Below are 22,144 nucleotides of genomic sequence, written 5' to 3' on the forward strand. Positions count from 1 at the left end.
ACCACCTGTACTAGGGAGAAAACAACCACCTATGTATTACAATACCTGTAGGGGTGTAAGAGGAAAACACATGATGCAATGCATAACATTCATTCAGAGGTGTAAAGGCACATGACGCATAAAAACACATTCAGAGGTGCAGGACAAGAGAACACATGATGAGTAAACTACCCATTCAGAGGTGTATAGACAGTACAATTGCGCCAGACTCACGTAAGTCACCCCTGTGACTGTCCCTAGGCCCTCTGGCCTTGTTGGGGCTAGGACGCCCTGTGTCCCAAGTGTCAGGGTCCTAAACGTGGCAGTTGCCCACAAAGTGCTGGGCAACTGGTGCAGGGAAAGTTTGGGCAATGTTGGAGCCTCTCTGGCTCAAGGAACCACCACTGTGGCGCTGGTGAGCCTCTCTTAGGCTCTCTCACCAGTAAGGGGGGGGGGCTGCTGAGCCTCTCAGGGCTCCAGCAATGAACAGGTGCAGCCTCGCTGGGCTGGGGGGTCCCTCGCTCTGGGGACCCAAAGCAATGATGTTTGCCAAGAGCCACGCTGGGCTCTAAATCAACTGGTGCCCCCGGGGCACCTCGTGGCTCCAAAACGTGGAGATGCTCCCTGAGCCCTCAGGCTCCAAACACACGGGCGCTTCTCTTTGGGAGTCCCCCCTCTGGGGACTCGACATGAACGTGGGGCGCTCAGAGCCTCTCAGGGCTCGTGAAATAAGGAAATGCCCCCTGAGCCCTCAGGCTCAAAACACCCAGGCGCGAGGTCGCGCTACAGAGAGGGGGGCGGGGCGGACACCGGCAATGTGTCCCGACGCTCCCCCCCCTCCTCTGCAGGCACCGGCACTCACCGGTCTAGCGCTGGGCTCTCCAGCGGCGGCGGGTCTCTCCCGCTGGTCCCGGGGCTCTCCTTTCCTCTCGGGGAGCCTCGGCAGGCTCTCTCGCGGCTCGGCGAGGGAGGCGGGACTTCCGGTCGGCCTTTCCTGGGCCGCGCTGTGATTGGCCGGCAATCCCTTCACTTCCGGGTCGCCGCGGGCAGCGCGGCGGCTCGCTTTAGGCAGGCAGGCGGGCTCCCAGATGATCCGAGGAGTGGGCTCCCTCGTAGATCACTCAAAACCGGGCAAAACAATACGGCAATGAGCGGGGTGGCACCCGCGCCGTCAAACCACCACACAGGGCGGGCAAAATACAGCGCTCACGGCGCTCGGGCAAAATCCAGCGTTCTCCAAGCGCTAGGCAGGCGATCTCAGCGCTCCTAGCGCTGAAGGGCAGAGAGCAGCGCTTTCAGGCTGCAGGCAACGAAGTCCTCAGTGCTCCCCAGCACTGGAGGACAGGACAGGGCTCCAGCAGGGCTGGAGGCAGGCAGAGGGGCAAGGCAGGGCCAGAGCCAGCACACTGGGTCTCCAGGCAGGGAGACAGTCCAAGTGGCGGTCCTCCTGGCCCCAGCAGCAGCAACAGCCCCCTCTGGCAGGATCCAAAAGTAGAACATTTTCCAAGGGGACACAGCCCCTTCTTATAGTACCAAATCCTTTGTTTCAAGGTGCAGGGTGGGGGGAAAACCAGTTTCAGCTGGCTCTGGAGCACTCTTAATGGCCCAACCACCCATTTCATTCACTGGGGAGGCTAGGGTCGTTAGACACACCACAGGGGGGCGGAGCCAGCATTGTGTGGGGAAAACCCAGCCCATCCAGGACACAGGTACACTCCTCCCACACATCACTCATGCTAATCTCCCACTCACCACCGGGCAGACCCATCCAGACTTCCTGGAGCCTGGCATGCCAGCCAGCTCCAGCCAATCACGCTCCAGCACCCTCACAGCACATGCACACATATCTCAATGTCCAGAAGTAACACTTCCCTTCTAGACACATACAAGCCGCACATACCATTGCGCAGCATTCACTCTCACGAGTTCACACATACCAGACTCAAGCCTGTACACCCCACGCATCAGGAACTACCAGGGACACATACATTCCCCATGCATTCCTATGGGCGGGCAGGCCTAGCTCAGCACATGCACTCAGAGTGCGCACGCACTTTCCACTGGGACACAGTGAAAGTGCGCAGAATCCCAAAATCACTGACACAGGGTCACACATAAGGCAAAAAGTTCAGGGGTGAACCAGCCCTGCGGGCCAAGTCCAACATAACCCCCTTCCAGCCAAAACGCAGGGGAGAACAATCACCACCGTGATGGACTTCCCTGCTTGGGGCGATAGAACACGGACGCAGGCCCGCCACTGCCGGGACACCCTCCTGTTCTATGCCACGGTGAACCCCTAGGGTTCCTTCTAAAGCTACTGTAAGGACCAGCTGGGCTACCCCACTGGTACTCCTCAGCTGTCCGCGGCCAGGACCAGGCCCTAGGCCACCCAGGTGCCACTGGTTCCTGCCTACTCACGAAGTGGGGGGTAGTAACCCCAGGCCCATAGTAGCCACTCTCCACTCTTCCTGTCTGCAAGACAGGGCCAGACTGCCACTGGTTCTCCAGCCTAGGGTCTACAACCTCAGGTGGACCAGGAGTCTCAGGGAAGGCGCTCCTCCCCTTTCCTCTTCTTTTAGGGTTCCTCCTCCCCGTGCGAGGGGGACACCTAGAACGCCATCCCAACCTAGGGTTTAACCCCTCAGGTTGCACCGGGGTCAGAGGTGGGCTCTCCCACCCTCTGCACCCCCTTCCAGAGGTCTGCCCTCTCCCCCCTGGAGAAGTTCCTCTGGAAGAAGAACCGGTCAGGACACTGGTTACAGTCGTCCTACCCTTCAGGTCAGGCTGATCCTGAACCTGGCCATCCAACCTCCGGTCTAAAACCTTTGGTGGAACAATTGCCTGGCACTCCAGGACTTCTTGGGACTCACACACAATCCCTCTGAGGCTAACAAATGACACATCTGTTGTGTGACTGTCTGTCTGGCGCAGATCTCCCGCCCTCTGTCCACCTGACAGTGCGTGACGATCCCCCAGACCAGAAGTGGTGCCACCCGGGTCCCTCCAAGAAGATCTAGCCCACCTGGCTAGTCTCTGGTCCACTGGTGCATCCACTGGGAAACTCATCCCCCAATCACTCCTCACGCTGGACTCCTGTACCCTCCCTACCGGAGCGGTACTGCCAGCCTCTGGAACCACAGGAGCTCTGGTTACAGACGCTCCAGGTCCTCTACTCACTAGGAGATCCTCCTCAAATGGGCTAACAGGACAGCCTAGGTTCCCAACCTGGTGTTCCCTCAAGAAACCACCCAGGCTCTGAGACAGGGCTTCGGGCCTCTGGGGGCTCTCAGCCACCCACTGACTCCTGCTCCACTGAGCCAGGCAGTCAGCCCCTACACCCTTCTCACTATACTGGGACCTAGCTGGGCTACACTGAGCCTCTTCCACCACGCTGGGCTGGAAGATCCCTGACCCACTACTTTCGGAGTCACTCACCAATGACTCTACAGAGCCTCTGGCCCTTTCCCAGCGGTCTGCTTCCTCTGCAAGGTCCCAAGGACAAAAACACTTCCACTTCAGCAGGTGCTGGCGCAACTCTGGACACACAACACTGAGCAACTGCTCTTTGAGGAACATACTCACTACTCCGTCCCTCTCATCGTCCGGGTTAGCCGCCAGCCAATCCTCCATTGCATCAGAACAGTCATCCACAAAATACCCCCACTTCTGGTGAGGCGGTTTCCTATGGTTCCTGAACTTCAACCTGTTCTCCTCCTCTGGGGAAACAGGAACCATACTCTGGGAACTGGGACTTTCTAGACTTAGATTTAAATAGCTGCCACCACTGGACTCAACCCTCCCTGGGGGATCCAGAAAATTAAGACTGCGCTCAGGGGATAACCTACACTCTAGGGCTATCTTCTCCCTGGCCAAGGCCCTCTCAGCCTCTGCAGTCCGCTCATTCACACCCAGCTGCGCCATCTCTCTGGCATACTCTAACCGGAGCTTCTCCATGGCCAGCTGGTGCTCCCTCTCTTCTCTCCTATCCACCCACTCCTCTGGGGACAGGGAAAGGGATGGGGTGCTACACCTGACACTGGACCCAGCAAGGGACTCCCTATCTAGGGGGTACTCACTCTCTGCTGGCGCCCACCCACTGTCAAACTCACTCTCCACATCAGACTCTTCAGGGCTCCCCTCAGGCCCACCACCCTCATGGTGTGCGGTCCGGGCCCTCTCCCTCTCACTGTGCTCACGCTCCCAGTCACTCTTCTGCCACAGGATCATGTTATCCCTAAGCTTGGACTGGGTGTCTGACTCACTCACTGGGATGTCTCTCTCCTTACATAACCGTACCAACTCATGCACACTGTACTTAAACAGGCCACAAAGGTTAAAAGGAGATTCCATCTTGACAGGATGCTCACAGACACGTGCAACACAAGGGATCTAGCAATCTGAAGTAGGAGTACACAATTCCAAAACTTCCACACTCTCCTTAAAAAAGAACTCACTCATGCGTCCAGGAAAACACACCATTCATCCACACACACCCTCCCCTCGGATCGGTAAGGCAGTTTCTACCACCCCTGACTTCTCAACCTGACCAAAAGCGACACAGGTACCAAACTCTGGAAGCAGGGCGGGGGACAAATGTACAGGACACAATTATCAAACGACACTCTTCAGGAGAAGAAACAATGGAATTTTACCAACAACAATAATCCCCAAAATGTGGTTATCTAACAAATGTAGAGCTTTGAAGTGCGGCCAGCCGCTACTAAGGTACAACGCAAACACAAATCCTTATCCCACCGCTTGCCGCCAATGTTGGAAATGGGATCCCTGGCTGGCCAGGGCTTTCGCCAAAGTCAGTCAGAGACCACCACACCCAAGTCAGGGCAAGGGAGTTACACGCCAAGATAACCCCTACTCACCCTCTAGGTAACGTGGCGCGAGCAGCAAGGCTAAACTTGGAGGCGATGTAGGCTAAGTATTTGCGCACGCACCCCAGCAACAACAACCAAAGGCCCACCACAAAGGAAACTCCACACAAGGTTATATAAAAATAGCCTTTGTATTATAATAAATAAACATCAGATAAAACACACATCTTGTTACACTGTGCCAACAGGCACGGGCGGAATTTACAAGGGATATTTGTACAGGACAGGGCCACTTGGACCACTGTCAGGGGTATCAGCACTTTTAGAACTTTGTAGAAATAAAAATCACTGTAGCACACAATATGAAAATAGAGCACACAACCAGTAATCACTGGTAACAGGACCTCACTAGCACCACCTGTACTAGGGAGAAAACAACCACCTATGTATTACAATACCTGTAGGGGTGTAAGAGGAAAACACATGATGCAATGCATAACATTCATTCAGAGGTGTAAAGGCACATGACGCATAAAAACACATTCAGAGGTGCAGGACAAGAGAACACATGATGAGTAAACTACCCATTCAGAGGTGTATAGACAGTACAATTGCGCCAGACTCACGTAAGTCACCCCTGTGACTGTCCCTAGGCCCTCTGGCCTTGTTGGGGCTAGGACGCCCTGTGTCCCAAGTGTCAGGGTCCTAAACGTGGCAGTTGCCCACAAAGTGCTGGGCAACTGGTGCAGGGAAAGTTTGGGCAATGTTGGAGCCTCTCTGGCTCAAGGAACCACCACTGTGGCGCTGGTGAGCCTCTCTTAGGCTCTCTCACCAGTAAGGGGGGGGGGCTGCTGAGCCTCTCAGGGCTCCAGCAATGAACAGGTGCAGCCTCGCTGGGCTGGGGGGTCCCTCGCTCTGGGGACCCAAAGCAATGATGTTTGCCAAGAGCCACGCTGGGCTCTAAATCAACTGGTGCCCCCGGGGCACCTCGTGGCTCCAAAACGTGGAGATGCTCCCTGAGCCCTCAGGCTCCAAACACACGGGCGCTTCTCTTTGGGAGTCCCCCCTCTGGGGACTCGACGTGAACGTGGGGCGCTCAGAGCCTCTCAGGGCTCGTGAAATAAGGAAATGCCCCCTGAGCCCTCAGGCTCAAAACACCCAGGCGCGAGGTCGCGCTACAGAGAGGGGGGCGGGGCGGACACCGGCAATGTGTCCCGACGCTCCCCCCCCTCCTCTGCAGGCACCGGCACTCACCGGTCTAGCGCTGGGCTCTCCAGCGGCGGCGGGTCTCTCCCGCTGGTCCCGGGGCTCTCCTTTCCTCTCGGGGAGCCTCGGCAGGCTCTCTCGCGGCTCGGCGAGGGAGGCGGGACTTCCGGTCGGCCTTTCCTGGGCCGCGCTGTGATTGGCCGGCAATCCCTTCACTTCCGGGTCGCCGCGGGCAGCGCGGCGGCTCGCTTTAGGCAGGCAGGCGGGCTCCCAGATGATCCGAGGAGTGGGCTCCCTCGTAGATCACTCAAAACCGGGCAAAACAATACGGCAATGAGCGGGGTGGCACCCGCGCCGTCAAACCACCACACAGGGCGGGCAAAATACAGCGCTCACGGCGCTCGGGCAAAATCCAGCGTTCTCCAAGCGCTAGGCAGGCGATCTCAGCGCTCCTAGCGCTGAAGGGCAGAGAGCAGCGCTTTCAGGCTGCAGGCAACGAAGTCCTCAGTGCTCCCCAGCACTGGAGGACAGGACAGGGCTCCAGCAGGGCTGGAGGCAGGCAGAGGGGCAAGGCAGGGCCAGAGCCAGCACACTGGGTCTCCAGGCAGGGAGACAGTCCAAGTGGCGGTCCTCCTGGCCCCAGCAGCAGCAACAGCCCCCTCTGGCAGGATCCAAAAGTAGAACATTTTCCAAGGGGACACAGCCCCTTCTTATAGTACCAAATCCTTTGTTTCAAGGTGCAGGGTGGGGGGAAAACCAGTTTCAGCTGGCTCTGGAGCACTCTTAATGGCCCAACCACCCATTTCATTCACTGGGGAGGCTAGGGTCGTTAGACACACCACAGGGGGGCGGAGCCAGCATTGTGTGGGGAAAACCCAGCCCATCCAGGACACAGGTACACTCCTCCCACACATCACTCATGCTAATCTCCCACTCACCACCGGGCAGACCCATCCAGACTTCCTGGAGCCTGGCATGCCAGCCAGCTCCAGCCAATCACGCTCCAGCACCCTCACAGCACATGCACACATATCTCAATGTCCAGAAGTAACACTTCCCTTCTAGACACATACAAGCCGCACATACCATTGCGCAGCATTCACTCTCACGAGTTCACACATACCAGACTCAAGCCTGTACACCCCACGCATCAGGAACTACCAGGGACACATACATTCCCCATGCATTCCTATGGGCGGGCAGGCCTAGCTCAGCACATGCACTCAGAGTGCGCACGCACTTTCCACTGGGACACAGTGAAAGTGCGCAGAATCCCAAAATCACTGACACAGGGTCACACATAAGGCAAAAAGTTCAGGGGTGAACCAGCCCTGCGGGCCAAGTCCAACACACGGTATCAATTTATTTGGTGGTAAAAACCCTTTTGGCACTCTATTTCAAATCACTGAGACAATGCACGACGTTACAGGAGAGTAAGCTAATATTAAACCTGATTATGTTTACCCCTTTTTCTCCCCACAGGTCTCTTTTTCACTTTTTCACCTGCTCACTTATTTTACTGAGCAGTATACACCACTGGCCGTTTTGCCAGTAGGTACACAGGGGATCAAGGAACGGGTGTGCTTTTTAGGGAGCACACACCCCCTGTCCACCTGTTTTTCTGGTCCTGACGAATACCGGGCAATCGCCCTTAAGGTAGAAACATGTTGACCATTCAACACAAACACATATAGAGATCCCTTGGTCGTAACTCCCCTACCAGGATCTCGCCCTTTTATTTTTAAACATTGTTCAGTTGCTCTATAATTAAAGTTATATTTTTGAGTACAACCAGGACAATTTTTAACATTTAATTTTTTCCACACCCACAGTCGCAACCCGCTCCACTGTAGTACAGGTGTCGTAGCACACCCTGGTGGCGCTAGGACGCCAGGGTGGACCCCGATGATGAAGCATGTCACCACTAGGCTGGTGAGTGAGGGGTTTTATACAAAAGGATGAATATTCTCCTTCTTGCCAAAAAACCTGCCCTCCAGATACGTCTGTCCTTTATCTTCATAGGGGATACTCCTCTCTTTGTTTTGATGTAATTCCTCCCAGGGGAATAGGAGTGATCTCAAGTCCACATTTGAGTGAACAAACTCCCTTACTCTCTCTTTTGATTGTAGCGAGACTGAATGATTGCCTTCTTCACTGCTTCTTTCTCTCTTTATTGACAAAATACAACAGTGTGGGACACCATTCATTTTTCATTTTGCAAAAGCAAACACACGCTTTAGGAGTTTGTATTTGAAAAATGAAAAACCCTGTAAATGTTTGCCAAGAGACCGTCCATCAAACATTTACAACATTGACAGGAACTGCCATCACTGTGGTTCCTGCCAATGTTTACAATTGTCCATGCGGGTGAAGCACAGCCCTTGATTTGGCGGACAAAGGTCCTTTGGGGTGGAGGGGGCAATCTCTTCTATCATCCTAGCAGAGTCCCCTCCGACTGCCAAAGTATAAATCAGACCCTTTGTCTGCTGGATACACATTTTAAACTGAAGTGAAAGGACAACTCTAAAGAATTTCAATATGATCCTGGATAAAGGTGCAGAATTCAGAATGTGCAAAATAGAAATGTTTTAATTATAAACAAAACCCATTAAATGAATTGTTTAATCTGGAAGAAGACTGTCCGTTTATTTATAAGTTTTAAACAACATTAGTGTTGGGTGTCCTACACAGAAATGGAGTTTGGAATGGACTCAGAGCCATTCACATTTAATGTACAGATTAAAAGTGGTTAAAACTCATTTCTACTGAACTATGATTCCTGCCTATATCCAAGTCAGTGAATGCCTACTGTAATAGAAACTGCCATCGCAGCTTGCTCTCTAATTATCATTCCAGGCAATGATAAAGAACCCAACACTGCCAGGGATCAAATTATGTTCAGGGCAACTGCCAAGGATACTAGCTGATTTCAGGACAAGGCAGCACAATAGAGGTTCTTGCTCTATGCAGGGACAAAGGGTTTCTACAGAAGGGGTCAGTAGCGGCTGGCATGGCTTGCGGGTAGGTGGGGCGCTGTGGGTGTCACACAGGGAGGGTGGTCGTGGGGTGATCATAATAAAAAAAAAAAAAAAACTACTTTTCCCCTGGGTCCAGCGTCTTCACTGCTCCTGCTCCCCTGCTCACCTGCCTCCGACAGGAACAGGAAGCAGGCAGCCAGGCTCCTTCCACTAAGACAATCACAACGATGCAGCATTGTGATTGGTCTGGAGTGCCGTGACCCGACGCTCAGCCAGGGGCTAGAGGGGCGTGCATGTTCTCCATGCAGGCTGCAATGCAGCCTGCATGGAGAAGGGCAAAGTGCGCATGACTGGTTTGGGCGGCCCGAGGGGGCTGACCAAACTGTTTTTTGCACACCCAGGAGTGGCCAAACCACTCCTACCCTGCCCCGCCCACCAAACATAAAATGGTAATAACTTTTAGTTATTACCATTTTCTGCTTAGGCTTCTCGCACTGCGAGAAAGCAGTGGGGCGACACTCCTACACCATAGCAGAGGAGACGCCAGTACAAACAATTGAGAACCTGAAGGCTTGGATGGAAAGAGGACATCAGCAGTTTGGAACAGGTAGTGACTATGGACTATAACTATAAAGATAACACAAGCACAAAATGGAATGTAGAAGCAGTGAAACTATAGACAAACTATCTTGAAGGATTGTTTGTCTGCTCCTTGAAAGTGATCTCTCTGGGAGGTGAAAAAGATCTAACAAAAAAAAAAGGAGCAGATTAACCCCACAGAGTTCAGGAAAACACTCAGCAGCTCCTACTGAGAAGGAGTGCTGGGTGGTTCTGCGTGCCATAGGCACAAGCCTTGGAATCTAACTGGCTCTCTTGAAAGCAATGAAAATCAGGATGTAATATCAACACACAAGAAGATAAAGGAGAACAGTGGAAGAAACACAGAAAAAGGGAACGGGCTCAGGGAAGCTCTGGACTGGAGTAACAGGACTGGAATACACAAAACGGAGTTTGATTGAATTCTGCACACTAAATAGGACAGAACAGAAATACAGAGTCAGAACAGGAACACATGAATACAAGACAAGGAATCTGCATATACAAGGCAGGTCTGAATGTGTGCAGACAGTATCTAGGGTCAAAGCAAGCAGGTAAACAAAGAGGCAGGATAAACATGAAACTGGCAACAGAAACAAGTAATAAGAAAAAGAAACTTAGAATCAAACAACAATGAAAATGGAAAACAAAGGCAAGCCTGGAACATTGCTGGAGGATCACACAGATAACAAGGAGCGAAGTCAGTTGCAAGCCCGCTGCACTCTGCTCTCACAAGGCTGAAATAGCTGGAAGCTAATGCGAGCAGCACAGGTGCAGGGAGAAAGAAAGCAAGGTGCAAGCAATCAACCAAGTGCAGGGAATCACCAATAGATAATAGGCAGGACTGAGACTTTGAAAGGGAAGACTAGGGGAACCAGCAAACAAAAGACAGGACACATGAAGGCCAGGAATGAGGTACAGGTGATAGCCTAAGCAGTGAAAAGTCCAGAAAGACGATGTAAAACGTTTAGAAGGTCGGTAGGATTCAGAAATCAAGGTAGAAAATAGAATACCACCACCAGGCCATGATCTGGGAAAGGTTTGGAGAGAGAGAGAACAGACAACAGGGAACATGATCAGGATGATAGCATGGAAGCCTGGACTGTACTATGAAGTGTAACTGAAAATATAAGGTGTAGAAGTGCATAACATTCGTTTCTGCGATAAAGGCAGGGCTCCAGAGGGCTTTCATGAGTGCTGCTTAGCGGCTCGATGGCAAAATCCTTCCAAACACTTTCAGAAAATGGTCAGGGTGTAAAGGATAATGGTCAAGGGCAATGGCTTCTATTCTGATCCCTAAATTGGGTTCCCTACCAAAAGTGTGAGTATACGAGTAGGGGACTGTCCTTGCAAAGGTTGAGTTGCATTGGTCAGGGTTGTGTGAAGAACTGACTGAAAGTCTAGCCTCTTGGAGATAGTGAAGCCTGCCTGGGCAAAGAACATTACAACTGCAAAAGAGATGGCAAAATATACATGGGCATAAAACCCTATATATTCTTTACATCTACAGGTGATTTTACCTAGCTAGGCTTGAAGTACATTTGGCAAATCTTACTACCAGGGAAAGATTACCTTTCACATTCTTGGGAGGACTATGTGTCTTAATCACCTATGCTTCCTCACCCTGCATTCATTTGCAGATACTTACAGTGTAGTTAATAGATGTTGTTGCTTACCTGTTTGTAAGAGGGCCCACAAATGGATTCATAAGGAGCTGCATGAGGGCCTTAGATGCAAAAAGTAGTCCCACACGCATATTCTCGTCCTTCAGGAAGTCTTGGCCACTTACACAGTTGTTCTTTGGCACTCCAGTGGGTTCAGTCACATAAGTAATGTCAACGTCTGTACTATTCACATCATCAGTAAAACTGCTGTTAGCAAGGATGAAGGTAGAGTTATCATAATGAGAAAACACAGAGGTAAAGTCGAAAATATCTGGGAAGGCCTGAGCTTCTGGCAGTTGTTTCACTAGTTCAGATCCATTCTGGTTTTCATACTCTGTGGCATACAGGAACATTGGGACGATAGGCACTGGAAGAAAGTGTGAGATATTAATACATATAACATATTCTGGGTATCAGGAGTAAGTGCTCTGGAAGGGGAGTATAACAAAGCATTGCTCAAAGTGTTACATTTGAGCAGTTGTATTCCAGGGCTCAGCCAAAGAGCACAACAACTAATTTTGAAATACTGGGACCTAGTTGAGTTGCTTATTGTCATTATGATTTTTCAGTCTGCACAGTGGCTACACATTTGTATATTTTGAACAAAAGAAATGCTGCTACTGCTGCTCCATTGCTGACTGTGACAAACATGCACATGTTTTGTTTCAAGGCTAGTTTTATAAACCTAATTAAAGGGCAGTGGCACTGGTGTCACACAATGGCAGAAGGTATACAGGTATTCATATCTATGTGTTTTTTTCTCATGCTCAACAACAGAAGATAAATGGCACGCAATGATAATGATAATAATAATAATAATAATAAAGGCACTGTCCTTTCTCTGATTATGCAGCTTTCAAAAAGTTGTGACGTGCTGTGCGTGGATGTTTTGGGTAGACAAAGAAGGGAAGCCAGCATCAAGATGTAGTAGAATACACCACAGTATCTAAAGACACTCACTTCCTCTGTGAGGTTCCAAATTTGGAGTTGTTAGGTGATATAATAAAATGGGATTGTGTTTCATTGGTACCACTGTTTCTGGTTGGAAGTAAGGAAACACACAGCCTTGTTATGCTCATTTGACTCATACACAGTGGAGCCCAGATATTTGTTCTGTGGCCTGAACTCTCATCGCCACAGTCATCATTAATATGAAAGAAACATGCACTGCACTTACCCACAACTGTGAGGAGCATGTTATCCAATAGCAAGGCCACAAACACCACCACCAGAACCAGTTTCTGTGACTCTCTGCTTTCTCTCAGCCACCGGCAGGGAGCATATTCACCAAACTTCATTGTGAGCAAATGGTCTTCAGTTGCAGAGAGGAGAGCTGGTGGGTGTTAACAAGGCTGAGAAAGTTCCCAGCAAACATTCAGAGCTGAAAATGGAGAAAACTCACCTGGATAACCGTGTCAAGAGAATGGTAAAAACAATTTGGTACAAGCAGAAATTTAACTTAGACTATGTGCAAGAGAACAAACCTACCTACGTTCATGTGATGTGCCCTTAATACCACACTAAACTGCATGACCTTTCTCATCTTTCATGTCCCTCTTTCCCTTGTTTTTTGTATCTTTACCATACCTTACTCATCTTCAACCAGTACATGGAGCCACTTGACACCCTAATCATATATACCAGTATCAAGCTACTCAAATATGCCAATGATACATAACTCTACTTGAAAGTCTCCTCTGCTTCAGACATTCAACTTCTCAAACATTGCTTGCAAATTATGCAGACCTGGTGGTTGTCGAACACCTACCTGAAGTTCGGTCCAAACAAGAGAGAAAGCATAATTTACAAAGTTAATTTACACTTCTGAATAACTTGCAATTTAGAGTAAGTTTACTACTTTTTGGTTATTCACAAAATCAGAATGTAAGTTACTACTAAAAAAACAGTAGTAATTCCAGCTGCACACATGGCCAAACACGGGTATTGCAAAAAATAATGGAGGTATGTAATCAAAATAAACTTCCTTAGGAAATAATTTAAAATTCATTATTTACACTAGTTTAAAAAATAAATAAATAAAACTCAATGCTAAAGAAATATATAGATATAGTATATATTGATTATTTAATACATTTGTTTGGTTCTTAGCACACCCGCAGCCAGGAATCCATGATAACTTGCTCCAACTAATGACAATAGGCGATTCAAATGGGCATGAGTAGCTACTGACACAATGAAACTTGAAGACATGAAGTGTAACTTATGAGACAGCATTAGAGAGTTACATAGACTACTTGAGCAGCAGGATGGGTTCCCAAAGATCACGGCTTGCCGGGAAACATCCTTTACATCATAGTGATTACACCGTGATGCAGTTGCAACGCAGCCGTTACAACGCAAGTGTTACATCGACTTGCGCTGATGGCGCTATAACCTAAGGAATAGTAAGATTTGCTATCCCATCACCTTCCCTACTGTACGTAGACTGGTGTTGGAATAGTAAATCTTACTATTCCTAAGTCCAGCGCCCTCCAGCGCAAGTCGTTGTAACGACTTGCGTTGGAAAGACTGTGTTGTTACATCACATATTCCGGCTTGCCATACACATTTTTTTTAATCAGTGAGAGTCCTACTTTAGAATGCCTCAACGGCCTCAGGGTTAGCCAAATCAGCCAGACCACACTCCTCCTGGTTTAACCGGGAGTGTAGGAACCTAAGATCGACACTGGTCATCGCTATTAGATCAAACAATGTGGTGGAACTAAGAGAAGAAAGGAGATCCTATAAGACAGCCTTTGCCAGAGCTAAATGGGAATAGGATGAGAATCAATGGCTCCAGATTAGTAACGCTTGCTAGAGGAAAGATTCACAACTGTTTTGGCTTTTAGTCACTAGGGGAGATGCAGAAAGACCGAGGCCACCTACCAACAACATTGCCAACACCACTTGGTATCAACATTTCTCTACAATATCTACCGGATATGGGGATTTAGCTATGGAAGGCCCTACCATCAACTACACCAGCCCCCAGACCACTAGGCTGTTTTCCCTAGCTGAAATCATACAAAGCATAAACTCTTTAGTTAGGAACAAAGCTCCGGGGCCCAACGGTGTACCTGCCAATGTTTTTCTTCACAGCATTGTTAATTGGTCAAAATATATCTGGGCACTAGCCAATGGAATTTCTGCAGGGGCTCCAATACCACTCTTCTGGAAGGATGCTGAGGTGATTCCGGTTTTAAAGAAGGGTTACCGCTCATTACCATCCAACTACAAGTCCATTAGCCTGATCGATGGTGCACAAAAGGTCTTCTCCAGGGATCACTGACATATTATAGAATACCTAAATTTAGACTTACTAAAATATAGTTGACAAGATATAGAATGCAAAAATATTGAATTCCTATCTACAAACAGGTAAGTAAAAAAATATCGAATCAAAAATATCGTTGTAAAAAATATACTTAGTCAAAATATAGAATTTTTTTAAATGTCTTAAAAGTATTTTTAAATTAATGAAATAATAAATATAATTAACTAAAACATACTTAAAAATATTTAAATAACCTTAAAATTAATGAATAATTAATTTAAGTTAAAAAAATAAACATACAATTTTATTTTTTTAATACTTATATATATATTCTAACAAGCAATGTAGTCCCTCAGTGGGTTCTGTGACAAACTCTTTGCAGTAAAGTTTCTCCCTATAGTAGGGGACCAAAATGAGCATTGGTAGTTGCGCCGAATCAGCTGCACTGCTTACCGGGCATGGAATCGTTCCCGCCTTGCAGCCTCTCAAGAGTATTGAGATGTTGCTATCCTGCGCGGAAGGGCTCCCCGTACGTATTTTTCCAAACAACTGCCCAAAGCATTCCAGGATGCACACGCAGTTCATTCACCTTGCGGTTTATTGAAAAGGCATCTAATAGCTACAGTTCAGTCTCAAGTAGGTGCCGACGCGTTTCAAGGCGATGAGCCTCTTCTTCTTGGGCGACTTGAATGATTGCACACAGATGGCTTGGCATGCAATAAATAACCCCACCCCAGTGGGCGTTGCTATTAGACAGTCATTATTCACTTTCAATAATGCATGCTGGGAATAGTAGTCTATTCTAACAAGCAATGTAGTCCCTCAATGGGTTCTGTGACAAACTCTTTGCAGTAAAGTTTCTCCCTATAGTAGGGGACCAAAATGAACGTTGGTAGTTGCGCCGAATCAGCTGCACTGCTTACCGGCCCCCGCCGTGGTAGGACAGCACCATCTTTGAAAGAAAAAGAGGCTGTGGTCGGAAACAATTCCAGCCTGATACAGCGCAGCGAGCTAGACTAATGGATTTCACACGCGCATCCAGAACCGTACAAAGGGAAATTAAATGCTTTCATCTAATACATGTGAGTGACACCTACTAAAGGGAGACAGTTGCTGCTTTGTTACTCTTCGGCACTCGTGATACTAGCATGCACTTTGTTGTTACGAGGAGAAAGAACGTCCTACCAATGGCGAAGACTCAATCAGAACTGTGCAAAAGCCTGATAAAAGAAGAGTAATGAGCCACTCATGTGTAACTAGCTGCCTCTGATGAGAGATGAGAGGTCTGGAAACGCGTAAGGCAAAACAAATTGAAATCTGCTTGCAAATGTGAACTGTCAACGGCAACCAGAGGGGGGCCCGCTGTAGTGTGCGTCCTACGAAGCTCCAGGGCATTTGTTTATGAATATATATATATATCTATATATATTACCTACTGGCGGTCGCCAGTAGGTATATATAGTTAGGATTTTTTCTCTATGGGTTTTTTGAAAATTCTATGTCTAATAACTTTGGCGTTTGTGGACGGAATTGGCTGAAATTTTCAGGAAAATGGCACATTTTGTTTCTGAGCAGCCCTTGAAAATTTGGGGGGGGGTTCGTCCAGTGGGGGCCGAGAAAAAAGGGGGGTCCCAAAACGTGTTTTTAACATTGAGTTTTCCATAGGGCGGTTGGCCTCACTTTTAGCCCGAACGGCTGAATGGATTTGCACGAAACTTGGCAAAATTGTAGGGACTGGTAGCCCGATGTGCCTTTTGTAGGTCTCAATATATGTGCTCCAGTGGATTTTGAGAAATTAACGTTTAAAAAAAGATATATATCTGTAACAGCGGACCGGGCAGCGCTCTGGTTCGCGGACTTTTCGCGCAACGGAGCTTTGTGAAGCGAAGCTGATTGGTTCTCCGGCGTCTGTCAACATTCCAAACAGTCCGTAGCGGCCGCCATCTTGTCTCTCGGTAGGATCGAGAGACAAGAGGAGGTCAAAACAAAGGGGGAAATAACTATAAGGGGGCATAGTAGATCCTCGCTGACCCCCTAGGTTTGATGTGGAGGTTTTAAAAGGGCCCCGCGGGGCAAAAAAAAAAAATAATAATAATAATTGAACGGCTGAATGGATTTGCACGAAACTTGGCAAAATATTAGGGACTGGTAGCCCGATGTGCCTTTGCTAGGTCTCAATATATGTGCTCCAGTGGATTTTGAGAAATTAACGTTCAAAAAAAGATATATATCTGTAACAGCGCTCCGCTTCGCGTAACGGAGGTTTGCGAAGCTGATTGGTCATTCTGTCACTGGGCTATAGTTGGGCTACATCTGGCTGATATTTGGGCTACATTTGTTTTTTTGTGTGTCTGGCGGCCATCTTTGGGCTACATTGGGCTACATTGGGCTTCATTGGGCTACATTCGGCTAATTAGCAAATAGCTCATCGCAAACTAGGAATGGTAAAGAATCGCTATTTATTCCTTAAAGTTCGCTATTTAGGAAATGCAAAAAACTTTGATGATACATATGGCGGTTCATCTCTAACAAGATAAGAAGCATAGGGATACATTTATGATGACTGGCGCATCACCAGGGATGTGTTAGTCATTCTGTGCCGCTGTTCCGTCACCTATGGTGTGCTGCATTTACAATGCGGCGCATCATGGGGCAAAAACAGCACAGATGCGTGATGTATCTGTGCCGTAAAGGTGGCGCATTACTGGAGTTGTATCGCAAGTGTGATGAAGCTCCAGCAAGGGTCGGGGGTGCCCCTGTCGCAGGGTTTCTGTTCTCACACAGAACTGTGGACAGAGGATTGGAACCTCGGCGAATGCATTGCTGGAGTTGTATCGCAAGTGTGATGAAGCTCCAGCAAGGGTCGGGGGTGCCCCTGTCGCAGGGTTTCTGTTCTCACACAGAACTGTGGACAGAGGATTGGAACCTCGGCGAATTAGGGTGTCCCAAAACTCACGTTAGTAATCAAAAACTCCTTAGCAAGCTAGGTACAGTGTCACATTGGATATAACAAACTCTCAATGTTTAGACAATCCAGAATATGAACTTATAGTACCTCAGGATACGTGGAACTCATGAACAGTCGGTCGTTATAGATTTCTTAGAAACCAGAACATGGAGTTAAGAAGAACAGATGTGTATTTGAAATGTTTATTTACTAATGCCGTCTTCTCAGGCGTAGTACCTTAGATAATAAAAGTACACATATTATCAGTAGCAAAATTACCAGCATAGTTACTAGTACATAAAAAGTGAATGGTGATAGTATGTTAACATGCTGTAAATGAATAAGAGTTAGCAACACTTATAAGCAGCCGCGGGCCGTGGAGGGAGTTACGGTGAGGCAGGGAGGCGGGGAGGGGGAGAAGCAGGGTGGAGAATACAAGTACACATATTATCAGTAGCAAAATTACCAGCATAGTTACTAGTACATAAAAAGCGAATGGTGACAGTATGTTAACATGCTGTAAATGAATAAGAGTTAGCAACACTTATAAGCAGCCGCGGGCCGTGGAGGGAGTTACGGTGGGGCAGGGAGGCGGGGAGGGGGAGGGGCAAGGTAGAGAGGGCTCCACCCTGCTTCTCCCCCTCCCCGCCTCCCTGCCCCATCGTAACTCCCTCCACGGCCCGCGGCTGCTTATATCTCACCCTCCCTAATACACATATTATATTATTTGCTAAGAAGGTCTCTTTGTGTTGGTTTAGGGCGTGCCCATACTTTAGTGTCTTAGATTTGAAGGAATCACATCAGCATACACCAGCTCTCTCTTCATGTGAACCGCATCAACTGTTGTGTATGTGTGTTCGGCAAAGCAATATAAAACCCGCCTCATGCCCAGAATTGGCAGAAGTTGCACTTATGTTATGAGTATGAAGTCGTGGAGATCAGACCTCATAACAATTCTGTATCGTGTTGTTCTTGAAACTTTAGCACTCGCTGTACAGATATAGTTTAACAAGTAAAGCAGATAGTAGACCAATAACATATTATTCTCATGTAAACCACGATGAACTACTAGGTGGAAAGCTAAAGCAACAACTAAGTGTCGTGTGCAGAAGTTGCAAAAAAGGAAAAATGGCGTTTAAACCGGTAATGAGCCCATGCTAACTTAACACGGTGTAAAGATATCCAGGACCTAGATGACACCTCCTCATAATCCGGAAACGAACTGAATAAGATAATAGAAGTGCCATCTCATGAGAGCAGATTGCAAGTTTATATGTGGACGGTCCGCAAGGTAAAGCATTAAAAACTAGGAAAATTTAATGCTAAAGAAAAATAAAACAGCCAAGTACTTTATCGAGTCTTAAGCCAATAGGCAAGGTAAATAATAAAAACTTGACAAATAAGTCAATGAATTGTCAATGAAATGCTAGTACTCAGCATATCAAACATGAAAAAGGTCTATGACATAACTGTGTATGCAAAATAAGCTGCAACAGCCTCCAATAGGAAGTCACCGTCTTCATCCGAAAACAGTTCAGCCATCCAATTTAAAAGCGGAAAAGAACATACGTGCTCTCCCAGCACCGGATCCTCTATCACCATCAGAGGACAGCTCGGTGGGTTTTCAAGAAAGCTCTGTTCCAAGAAAGACTGTGCTGCCGCCAGTAAATTCCAGGGACCAAGTAGTCCATGCATCAATGCCACAGCCATAATCCTTTCGCCAGGACAAACCAACTCGTGAGTAATGATAGGAGTCATCAGCTGATTAAATTCGACGTCAGGAGAAACCGGTCCGCAGAGACACAAATCAATGGCCCAATCGAAATCACAGGTCAGGCAGTGAAATACAGGCTGGACACAGGTGAAGTAGGAGAACCGAAAAGATAATCCATATGCCGTGCTTAATATCGCCAACGGCATTGTGCCATAATATTCTAGCATGCGATTGCGGAACAGTGTCAGCAGCTGCAGGGTCGGAGGTTGCATAGGAGGGACATCCATATTTAAAAATGTAAAAAAGCACAAGAGCGTCCGCTGGTAATGCAAGTAAAAATGCCAATCCACGAACCAGAGTGCAGAAAATACAATGAAAGGAAGCAGGGATGACTCCAAAGATTTTCTCAAATGAAGTCACGAGACCACTGGTAACAACTTTAAAAAAGTGTGCCAGGGACTTTGTGGAGGATGCGTTAAAGATAGTCGGAAACATGTTGCTGAAATTGAAAGGCAAATCTTAATTGAAAAGGGTGTGCACCTCTGTACGGGTGTTCGCTATGTGAAGTACGAAAGGTTCACGGGCCGAACTCAAGGCCACCTCTCTCTGAGACAAAAGAGCTCTTATTCTTGCCATGCCGTTGAAACGTGTCCCAAGGTTGGTATTTGTGGCCAGATTGAAAACTCCCTATGTTCATGTGTGGGAGGAAATAGAACATTTCTGCAGAAAATAACCCGTTCACTTACTGTTACGATAAAAGGAATACTTTTAATTAACTCAGAACAATCTTCATTATTGAGCATCAAATAACTACCATTTTCCAACAACTTGAACGTGGGGATGATAGCAGGAACTGGCGTGCCTTGCAACACGCAAGCCATATTTGGTCGGTGTTTGTTGCATGAACCGTGTAACTGTATGTGCCTACACATTAGTGAATGATCTGGCGTCTCAGTGCATTCCTCTCCATTCAGATAAACTTCTTGATCATCTTTGAAACATCTGTATGTGTATGGAAGCGACCAGACCTCATGAAGAAAAGCACTACCTAAAGGTTCATAACGACCTATTGGTATATATTTCATACAATTTGAAAACTTATATAAAGCAAAAGGCAGCGTTATTAAACCGTGGATAAGGCATGTTGCCAAAAAACCCGCAATCCTCTGCTGATGATGTCACTGAGCATGTCATGAATGATGTAATATGTGACATCATCAGCAGTGGATTACGGGTAATGGTATCTCTAGTTTACTCCCTTATAGCTGTCTTTCTTTTAACATAAGTGTCTGTTTCCTTCCCTTATACTTACTGTTTTTGGTTCGCTTCCGGTTCGCGTACCGGCGAGCGAACTAGGAAGCGAACTAAGAGAAATAGAGGTTGGCACAGTTCCAAATATTGTACCAATTTTTTAATAACGGGGAGGTAGTTCTGAAAAGAACTTTTTTTTTTTTTTTTCTGAACATTTTTTTACTGTTTTTGAATTTTTCGGAACAGTTTTATATTTTTTTGGGTTTTTCTTGGAGGGGGCAATGAAAACGATTCATTGTAAAGGGCTCAACAGGAGCAACAAAACAAAAAAAAGAAGTATTTATTATTTTGGGCGTTTCGGACAAACTTGCATATGATAGTCAATAGCTCTGTTGATCAGAGTGATGCTTTTTTCTCCATGGGAAATGAATCCATCGCAAAATGCGCAGATGTGTTTTACATCACCAAATCTCATTTGTATATTTGGCACCATCTCCCTGCCCTCTGGTCCCGTTACTTCCGGTACAACAGATCTTCTGGCCATAATAGGGAGATTATCTAGGTCGTTCCGAAACTGTGCAGCACTGTAGTTGTTAGGATGCCACCTAGTCATATGGCGATGCATTGTGTAGTTTCCGAAACTGTATTTTTTGTCGGTCCCTCTGGACAGTCTATCTTGACATATAAGGCAAGTTACGTATCTTGCATTTACTTTTTTCTGACCTTTGGGAATTTTAAAAAATTGCCAAATGAAGTTTTCTTTCCGGTGAGACGTCCTGGGCTGCTCAGGCAAAAACTGCCTCTCTTCGTGCTCGTCCTCCTGTTCCTCTTCTTCTTCTTCTTGTTGAATTACAACTTGAGCAGGTGGTCCACTCTTCCTTGGATGTGGTGGAGGTGGTGGGGAAGCACCAGCTGAAGCTACTAAAGAAGCCATTGCTCAGTGATCACAAAGGGTCTTTCTCTCACAATGATGAAAGTCAGAGTGAGGAAAGAAGGAGAGATTTTCATCATTTGGGAAAAACAAGAGTTCTCAACCAATCAAAAGTGTTCATTTTAGATTATATGACCTAGTCTTACATCATTAGGAAACCAAAAGTGAAATGAACCAATGAAAAGTGTTATTACCAAGTCACATGACTTGCTGTGTTTACGTTAAGCGCTTTGCAGGGCCTCCCGGTTTGCTTCCAGAAACCTGCGCTTTGCGACTCGCTTCGCGTACCAGTTCGCTAACGTAGCACGTCATATGACGTATCACGCGACAACGTGAAACGTCATGCGGACGGGAGGCGTCACGATGTTGTTTTCTAACGCGGCACTTGCGGTAAAGAAACGTTTACCGGCTCGCGGTCTATTTCGCGGCATCAAGGTCAGCTAACGGGAAGCTTCCCGATTCGCGAAGCGGGAACGAAGAAAAAAAAATATTTAAAAAAAAAATTATTCATAAACATATAAAATATATTTTTGGATTTAAAGAAGAATACATTTTACAGCTACAGATATTAGCTGTTAAAAAACCAATGAAATTCACAGAAAAAACCATAGGTTATAGACCATATATAGTTAGGAATTAGCATTTACAAAACCTTGAAAATTCACTGAAAAAACCATAGGTTATAGACCATATATAGTTAGGAATTAGCATTTAGAAAACCTTATTTTACTCACACAAAACCATTGAAATTCCATATATAGTTAGTTGCACTAACTA

General features: G+C 47.2%; 1 protein-coding gene across 4 annotated transcripts in view; it reads right to left on the minus strand.

The window, feature by feature from the left end:
• Nucleotides 1-22,144, minus strand: part of SLC18A1 (solute carrier family 18 member A1) — a 320,481-nt gene that overhangs the window by 222,754 nt on the left and 75,583 nt on the right. For all 4 annotated transcript variants that reach the window (XM_078668076.1, XM_078668075.1, XM_078668077.1 and 1 more), the window contains 2 exons: nt 12,428-12,631; nt 11,263-11,617 (listed from right to left, as the gene is read on the minus strand). In XM_078668076.1, coding sequence (XP_078524202.1) covers nt 11,263-11,617; nt 12,428-12,548 — 476 coding nt within the window. In that variant the 5' untranslated portion in view covers nt 12,549-12,631. The remainder of the gene's footprint in view (nt 1-11,262; nt 11,618-12,427; nt 12,632-22,144) is intronic.

The sequence above is a fragment of the Lissotriton helveticus genome, chromosome 11, assembly GCF_964261635.1.
Source record: "Lissotriton helveticus chromosome 11, aLisHel1.1, whole genome shotgun sequence".
Lineage (NCBI taxonomy): Eukaryota > Metazoa > Chordata > Amphibia > Caudata > Salamandridae > Lissotriton > Lissotriton helveticus.